The following is a 9,076-nucleotide window of genomic DNA, read 5'->3' on the forward strand; positions in this document are numbered from 1 at the left end:
TTCGTTTTTCCTCTCAACCACTCAATGCCAGCTCAGGAACATGGTATATATGTAACATGTTTTAGTCTAATTCAGTTTTCATTTAGATAATAATCAGTCACAGTGACAGTTAATTATCATTTGGCAGCTTGTCCTAGCATTTTCTAGCATGTATATATATATATATGATATTGATACTGTTATTGGTAAATGATGTTTGGTTAATAGTGGCTTACGTTACCACCAGGTGATTGTAATAACATCTGGAGTGGCACTTGTAGTTCACATATTTGTGAATTTTGGCTTTTTATGTTCGTTCTCAAACTTGGAGTTAGCGGGGCATGGTGGTTCAATGCACTCATCTTATTTACTAACACCACTTGTGGTGGTTGTCCGCTCACTTGGACCAGTTTCTCCATCGAAGCTTTCACAGGACTTTGGGAATTCGGTAAGCTCTCTTTGTCCTCCGAATCATGATCTGACATCTTGGAGAATTGGTATTATAAGATTTTAACTCTCATGACTGGAAATCTGAAGGATAAAAAAATTGATGTCGTCTCCCTGTCTATATGGTACGTCACTGAAGATTACTATACTAAATATGAAAAAAATTCATATCATATTTAATTATTTATTAACTATAATTGTATAATGACAATTAATGTTCATTGGTAGCATGTCGATACATGGACTGGAGCTGATGATTCCAATTGCTTTACTGCCCGGGACCGGGGATAGCCATTCTTTCGTATCATGACAACCTCGAGCATGAAATATAACACCCTCCGTTATCGTTTAAATCCCGATCACCTTGCCGGCAAAGAGAAACTCAGTTGGATGTGATGAATGAGAGAACAATGACAATCCAATGGATCAATTTACTGTGATTAGAATTGTAAACTTGCTTTTGGCACATGGTTTTTCAAAAGATTTGGCTACAGCCTTGGCATGAGGAACTTCACGACTATGTATTTCACGCTCCATCCATGTCACACTCAGATAGAATATGTTGTACATGTAACCACAAATCAAAGGGTGAGTTTTAAAAAAGTCTAGTAGAAGATGGAAAGGGAAAATAATTAACCTTTTCTTGAGAGTGCCATTCTCGATCAGCTCTTTGATCTTCTCCTTAAAAGGCGGTTCAGCATGGCCTTTGAAGCCCCTTTTGGTATCCATGATTACCAGCTGTTGGGAAAATTATCCAATATCGATGAGATGAAGATGAGATTAGACAACTAAAAGATTTAATTTAGGAAAGGGTTTACTACAAAGATTTTGTTTTTGGAAACTCTCTCTTACAAATATTTTCTCTCTTTGTTTTTCTTGATTCTTGGATGATTACAAATGGTGCTAAGCACCCCTATTTATACTAGTAAGTGGAGACTACAAGTTAGTTCTACACACTTCATCTTCTACACACTTCCTTTTCTACACACTTCTTCATCCTTCTCCATTTTTCTCTAGATATTTCTTCTTCTTCTTGGGCTTCTTGGGTCTTGGGCTAATGAGGGAAAAACCCAACATATACTGTTCTGTATTGGTTCATGTTTGTTCTACATTTATACTAGATAATTACATGGGTATCTTTTGAAAATCCTATTTACTCTTACCATAGTATATGGACTATTATTGGGAGAGAAATATTTCGAAAGACGACGTTACTTCTTCACACAGAATCCAAACTCAGATCCTTTGACGTTTACACTTGAACACCACATAATTCACATTTTTCTAAAGATTATTCTGAACAATAGCGAAAGAAAATCTTAGAAAATCCGATTTAATTAATGAATGAAATATATGTGATAATGAGATAAATATTAGATGAGAATATGGAAGCGAAAGAGATGTGTCACAAGACAGATGAAACGGTGGTGAAGATCAGAGATGTAATGGTCCCTTTTGTGAAATCTTTAATACGGAAGAAACCAAAAAAAAAAAAAAAAGAGAGAGACAAGTCGTGAAAAGTACCAAAACGTTGGACATGACCCCAATTGTACTGACATTCACATATATATTGATTGATATACGTACAACACCATATGTATGTCTAAATATGTCTCTTGTTCCTCTCAAAGTGTCACTTATTGCCTTGTCGGAGTTTGTGATCCCTGTGGACATACGTATCCCATCTCTAAATCGTTTATCTTTATTTTTAACTCATGCCACTTCTGGTTTTTTCCTAAATATAGATCTATCTGATTTTTACTTCATTTATTTTTATTCAAATTCTTCTTCATGTATAGGCTCCATAATTGCCCTTAGATATGTTTCAATGGGTGCAACTAGAACTTTTAGAATTTGATGGACACCAGTTGAAATCAACCGGGAGTTAAATTAACTTATCATTGGTTTTTTTTTGGTTTTTTCAGAAAGATTAGATACATGCGCATACGTTACACGTCTTTCACTCTTTTTTGTTTGAGTTGTTAATGACTTTTGGAACCTGGAAAGTAATTTTAGTTTTAAATTTCAATGTTTAGTTTTAACCATTTACTTACCCAAAAGGTAAAAAAGTTTTTCTATAAAAAAATTAAAACGGACATGCATGTGATGGGGCTACGTAATAAGAGTATAATTGGATGTATATGCACAAAGCAAGTTGTAGCTAAGGAACGTTGAAAGGTGAAAGATCCACCGCTTTTGTATTTTCTTCTGTTGGTTTGAGATCCGGTTTTTGATTTTTTTTTTATAGATCTTTTGTTCCTCCTAAAATCTGAAATTGATCATAGCTATTTCATATTTTCGAAATATTATATTGAATTAAATTTCAACGAGTAAAAGTGATCCTCTAACAAACCCTCAAGCTTTAGACGTTCTTCTCCTTTGGATCAAATATCCTCCATCCTTATCCTCCCAAATTTTACTAGAACCTTGAATCCCATTATGCAAGCTTTAATTATGAGATTTGGATATATATTATAATTAACGCAATCCTGGACGAATTATCAGTTTCACCCACGATATAAAGCAGAATTTCATAAGCAAAGCGGTAGATATACAACTATTTAGAGCATGCAGCAGCTAGTAGACCTATGACATTAAAAATATACAATAAATTTTATATTTTAAAAAGAAAATTCATGTGGGGGTCCTGACTGACCTGTAAAATTTTGATCAGAAGGAATTGAATGGTTTAGGCGAATACTAAGGTGGTGATGTTTTCTTCCTTTGCCATTCTAAACCTATCTCTTTTCTTTTCTCTCCCTCTCTCTCAAAATGATTATTGATGAATCACAGCCCCTGGAAAGATCACGTGTTACCGATATTGATACATACTACACTTTGTGTGTGGTATATTATTTGATCATTATCATGAGATATGACATATTCTGACTTAGGGTTGCGGCATTACTTGTCCATGGGGTCGTCCAGTACCACTCCTACACATTTTGTCTCATGTAAATTGTTTTCGGATCTGGGCTCATGTGAACCTCTTGACTTATTATTGTGTTTGTATGTGATTTTTCCCAGAGTTTTACAGCGATAAATAATCATTCACGAAAGTAATAATTATAATTAGTTTAGATCTCAGTCCATCTGGAGTGGGTCGAATTACCCAAACTTGACCAGAAATGGTAGAGTTCAATTATTATTTATTGAACAAAACTTAGGTTCACCTCTTTTTGTGACCAATCAAACTAAACCTTTAAATTCACCATACTCTTTATTAACGATCAAAGTGACATATAGATTATTAATTAAAAAATATTAAATTAAATAAAAAATAGCTACAAAAAATAAAAACGCTAATTTTAACGACGCTAACGCTTCCAGCGAAACCGTAAACCCTAAATCTTAAATTCTAAACCATATACCCTAAATTCTAAACCCAAATCCAAACCCCTAAACTCAAACCCTATACCCTAAACTCTAATCTTAGACCCTAAACCCAAATTATATACCTTAAACCCAAAAATAGACTATAAACCTAAACCTTATACCTTAAACCCAAGTCTTACACCCTAAACTCAAACCATAAACCTTAACCCAAACCCATCATCTAAGTTTGGGGTTTGGGTTTAGGGTTTACCGTTTGGGTTTTAGGTCTAGGATTTGGGTTTAGGGTATAGGTTTTGAGTTTAGGATTTTAGGTTTGGGTTTAGGATTTACCGTTTGGACTTATAGTTAAGGTTTTGGGTTTAGGGTATATAATTTGGGTTTAAGGTTTACAGTTTAGGTCTAGAACTTGGGTTTAGGGTATAGAGTTTAGGTTTATAGTCTAGTTTTTGGGTTTAGGGTCTAGGATTAGGGTTTAGGGTATAGGGTTTTGGTTTAAGAGTTTGGATTTGGGTTTAGACTTTAGGGTATAGGGTTTAGAATTTAAGATTTAGGGTTTAGCTGGAATCGTTAGCGTTGTTAAAATTAGCGTTCTTATTTTTTTGTAACTATTTTTTTTTTAATTTAATATTTTTTTAATTAATAATCTATGTGTCATTGGTCCTAAAGGATGAGCTGAACGTAAGTTCTGTTCTTATTTATTCGGTTCTATCAAAGGTGCAAAACATCAACAAGCTACTTCTAAAAAATGTCTATATCACAGTAACATAAACTAATTGCTACATTATTTTACTTTATAACATGATAGTTTTTTAAATTATATTCCTAAGCAATTTATGATATAGCTAACTCCTTTTTTGATAAAACAAAAAGTTAGTTATTCTTTCTAAAAGAAAAAAAGTTGGTCCTTCTTCAGGTTAGTGAGTTTCAAAACATATGAGCCATCACTGCTGAAAATGATATAAATGTCCGGATTTGTTTTATTTTTTAGATAACTTATTTCCTGTTTATGCATACTAATCCTATTTTCTTGAATAAAAACTGGCTCGCAAATTAAAACTATTAAAAATAACAGCTTATCCATTTATATCTTCTCAATTCTTCAAATTTCTACTAGCTAGTGTAAGTTGGTGAATATATATTCTAATTTGTTTTTGGTTCGTACGTGGTCCCTTCTCTTGCCTATTTAAAAAGTGTCAAACACAGTAGTATGCTTAGATCCTTCTATACTTGTCCCTGATCTCTCCCAATCTCTCTTCTTACATCTCTTTTGTGTTTCATAGATCTCTATCAATCATGGGTTCAAATTTTCGTTACACTATAGATCTCAATGAAGATCATCAAAACCATCAACCTTTTTTCTCTTCTTTTGGATCCTCTATTCATCAAAATCATGATCATCAACAACGTCTTTATCATCATCACCAAGCTCTATCTAATCCCACTTTTTCATCATCTTCTTTAGCTTCACCATCTCTTTCCTACCTCCCTTTCTTGATCAACTCTCACCAAGATCAAGTACATGTTGGGTATAACAACCATACTTTTCATGGCTTTCTTGATCCTCATATCTCCCAGCCCCTTGAGGTATACATTTTTTAAAGTGAAATTCGTATGTACCAATATTTTTATGATACTAGAGAAGTTGTATAGTATTCACATGAAAATTTAATTAACTGAAGTATTTTATCATGGTATATGGAAATTTCAGACCAAAAAGTTTGTATATGATGGTGGATCATCATCAAGCGATCAAATGATGCCAGAGAAGGAGACACGACTTAAATTGACGATAAGGAAGAATGATAATCATCATGACCAAACCGATCTTCCTCAATATCCGACAAAAGGCGAGACAGAAAGTAATTCGCTCAAGTGGATGTCTTCGAAGGTGAGATTGATGAAGAGAAAGACGATGATCACCCCCACCGACAACAACAGACAATACGTTAAGAACGACCAGTCCTTGAACGTTAGCAATCTCGAAGAAGATCATCTCAAGAAGATTTCGAAAAATCAATATAATATGATTGCGAACGAGAATGGTTATAACGGAAGCAACAACTGCGTAACTAGGATTTGCTCCGATTGTAACACGACCAAAACTCCTCTTTGGAGAAGTGGCCCGAGAGGTCCCAAGGTAATCCCCAGACACATAAAAATTACTCAAAGAATTGATTTCTTTTTATAGAACTAATTAATAATATACGAATCGTAAATCTATAAAACCACTAACAAAAACTAATCCGTAAAACCAATTTTACTTAGTAATCCTAACTAGGTCACGAGATAATTTAGCTAACTCTTATTTTGGTTTGTCTTATTACAGTCTCTTTGTAACGCATGTGGGATAAGGCAAAGGAAAGCGAGACAGGCTGCTATGGCCGCTTCAGGCGCAACCACAACCTCTGACTTGTCACCGCCGCTCCTGAAGAAGAAGATTCAAAACAAGAACAAGAGATCAAATAAAGTTGGTAGTCTCTCTTCTCCTTTGGCTTCAAAGGTACATAAATATAAGAGTATGACCACATCTGTGGCGGAGGCAGTGCTGATGATGGATGGCATAACCGGGGATTTGGAAACTCAAGTCAAATCCACTATGTCGTCTTCTTCAACATCTACCTCTTCAAACAAGTGTTGTTTTGATGAGCTAGCCATAATTTTGAGCAAAAGCTCAGCTTATCAGCAAGTTTTTCCTCAAGATGAGAAGGAGGCTGCCATTTTACTAATGGCTCTGTCGTACGGAATTGTACACGGGTGATCCTTTAATCAAAACTCACGTTTTTAGGTAAGAAGTTAGGGAATTATTATAATTAATGGTACCATAATCCATCGTATACGTTGTTTACGTTTGGTTCTTGCGGTGATAGATCGATATCAGTCAGTCCAACTTTATGGGGTTTAATTGTTTTTAATAATGAAACTATTTTGTATGGAGCTTGATATTCCGAGGATGTGGTTGTTCTTTATTTTTCATTTATTTATTGCGTTCGAAGTTTGAGAATTAATATACGAATTACATTAATTTTTCCATATCTCTATATCACTATATATATATGGTATCTCGTCAAGTTGTAAAACATTGTCTTTGCTTTTTAACATTACAGATATTGTTTCTCAGTAGATCTATATATATGATATACTTTTTGGGTGGATCGGTTGAAATGCAATCCCTTAAAAAATTATTTGAGAAACGATTTGTCTTGCATCACCACAATAATTTTAGAGGAAAAATGATGATATGACACTAACAAGATGATAAGCATTGAAGCCAATTGTGACATAAACATTTTACATTTATTTTGGATATATATTTTTTGATGATTTTTTCAAAAATATGATAATCATTCATAAATCATCATTACTATAATAATAAATAATATTTCTTGTGTTTCATAATAAGTATCACTTAGACACATTTCATGCAGATTAAAAAATTAAAAAATATAATAATCTACCTTTATTTATTATACAATTATTTAAATAAAAATAATTTATCTAAACATCTATTGGTTATTTAAAAGGGTAACAAAAAGATTTAATGTGAAAATTTACATCAGAAATATAGAAACATATATAAATAGTCTTTATGAAACAAAGGGAGTATAACAGTAGAAATAGAAACATAATAATAATATAGAATTTTTAAAATATTACCTAATTCTATTTTATAATTATATACTTTTTATTACTATAATAATTCTTCAAAATTTTATGTAGGTTTTTAAAATGTAATTTTATAATCCCAATACAATTATTAATATATTTACGAATTTTAGAAATATTATTTGTTTTATGTTTTCATAGTTATATATCTAACAAAATTTCCTCTTATTTTTTTAGAGTTTGATTTAATATATTTTAACCAAAAGAAATACAAAAAAATCTTTTCAAGACTATAATTTTAGATATATACATATATATATATATATATATATATTAAATACAAATTTAAATAAAATCTTATTTATTTATCTTAGTTTTTACATATAATTAAATTTTAAAAATAAAATTAAATATTGTAAGCAAATAAGAAATCTAAAAATTAACAAAATTTTATTTTTAAATAAAATTTAAATTTTTATTTTTGAATATAGTGTAGGAAAACACCTAGACATAGGTAAGATTAGTGTATAATGCACACAAAAATAGCATTTTAAGGGCATCTCAGCTCCACTCAATTTCTTATTCTAAAATGGAGTAAAATTAAGTATGATGTAAAAAATGTTTTAACCCTACTCTATTTTTAACATCATAATGGTGTAAAACATGAGTTTACTCCATAAATAAAATAATCTATTTTTTGTTTGTTCATTACTCCATTATAGAATGAAAAATAGAGTAGGGTTACAATACTTTTACTATATATTCTATTTTATTTCATTTTAGAGTAAAAAATGAAGTTTTATATAAGAGATGCTCTGACTACTTACGGAGAAGGGGTAATATAGTTGATATGTTAATAAGAATGGTTGTATTAAGCAAGAGATCATGGCAAAAGTAACTAAAATTCGTGTGCTATACAACCAGGTCTTATTAATTAAAGAGCAACGACAACTTTTTAGTTTTATCTCCAAAGTTAGACCTTGTAACCACCCTCTTAGCTTAACTTACTTACGACATCTCTAACGACACTTTATTTTTTACTCGAGTGAAATAGAGTATGTAATAAGAAATATTCTAATTCAACTACATATCTCATTCCATAATGGAGTTTACTCTATAAATAGAATAAACAATTTTTTGTTTGTTCAGTACTAGGGATGTCAACTGGTTGAGTGTCCATGGGTATGGCCCAGTTCAAACTGTTTTGGGCAGGTTATGATTAAGCCCAAATATTTTATGGTCCAGTTAGGTTAAAAACCCAGTTTATCCATAGACAATTTGGTCCAACCCAATTGGGCATTGAGTTAGCCCAATACATAAAAAAAATAGGTTTTTGTTATAAGATAAGCATTGAAATGATCATTCACTTCTTTACCAAACTCAAGCACTATGATCATCCACTCTTTTACCAACTCAAGCACTATGATCATCTACTCATCAAGCATTATGATCACCCACTCATTTACCAAATTAAGCACCATCTTTGTTATTTTTATGTATTGTTGTTCACTATAAATACCATCACTCATCTCACTCTTTTGTACACCATAAACAAGAACAAGAGTTTATAATCAAAGAACCATTACATCTTCTTCTTCTTCCTTATAATAAACTCTCTCCCTCATATTAGTGTTATTTGCTTCCTACGGGTATTAAATTCTACTCTTATTTAAATTTCTCGATACTATAAATTATAAGTTATTTCTTAACA

The 9,076-nt window shown here is 31.9% G+C and overlaps 2 protein-coding genes across 2 annotated transcripts; both read left to right on the top strand.

The window, feature by feature from the left end:
* Nucleotides 1–18: 18 nt before the first annotated feature.
* Nucleotides 19–1,039, top strand: LOC106305491. The gene is made up of 4 exons (XM_013741857.1): nucleotides 19–43; nucleotides 227–427; nucleotides 517–551; nucleotides 655–1,039. The coding sequence occupies exons 1-4, from the start codon at nucleotides 41–43 to the stop codon at nucleotides 734–736; spliced, it is 321 nt and encodes a 106-aa protein (XP_013597311.1). The 5' UTR covers nucleotides 19–40; the 3' UTR covers nucleotides 737–1,039.
* Nucleotides 1,040–4,994: 3,955 nt separating this feature from the next.
* Nucleotides 4,995–6,728, top strand: LOC106304178 (putative GATA transcription factor 22). Its single transcript, XM_013740574.1, has 3 exons — nucleotides 4,995–5,346; nucleotides 5,471–5,899; nucleotides 6,089–6,728. The coding sequence occupies exons 1-3, from the start codon at nucleotides 5,056–5,058 to the stop codon at nucleotides 6,518–6,520; spliced, it is 1,152 nt and encodes a 383-aa protein (XP_013596028.1). The 5' UTR covers nucleotides 4,995–5,055; the 3' UTR covers nucleotides 6,521–6,728.
* Nucleotides 6,729–9,076: the final 2,348 nt, after the last annotated feature.

The sequence above is a fragment of the Brassica oleracea genome, chromosome C7, assembly GCF_000695525.1.
Source record: "Brassica oleracea var. oleracea cultivar TO1000 chromosome C7, BOL, whole genome shotgun sequence".
In the NCBI taxonomy this organism is placed as follows: domain Eukaryota; kingdom Viridiplantae; phylum Streptophyta; class Magnoliopsida; order Brassicales; family Brassicaceae; genus Brassica; species Brassica oleracea.

Bases quoted from the DNA above. Each gene is read 5' to 3' on its own strand.
- LOC106305491 (XM_013741857.1), top strand. The intron at 428-516 runs GTAAGCTCTCTT...GGAAATCTGAAG, and splicing joins CACAGGACTTTGGGAATTCG to GATAAAAAAATTGATGTCGT. The intron at 552-654 runs GTACGTCACTGA...GTTCATTGGTAG, and splicing joins GTCGTCTCCCTGTCTATATG to CATGTCGATACATGGACTGG.
- LOC106304178 (XM_013740574.1), top strand. From the start codon at position 5,056: ATGGGTTCAAATTTTCGTTACACTATAGATCTCAATGAAGATCATCAA. The intron at 5,347-5,470 runs GTATACATTTTT...TGGAAATTTCAG, and splicing joins ATATCTCCCAGCCCCTTGAG to ACCAAAAAGTTTGTATATGA. The intron at 5,900-6,088 runs GTAATCCCCAGA...GTCTTATTACAG, and splicing joins GTGGCCCGAGAGGTCCCAAG to TCTCTTTGTAACGCATGTGG.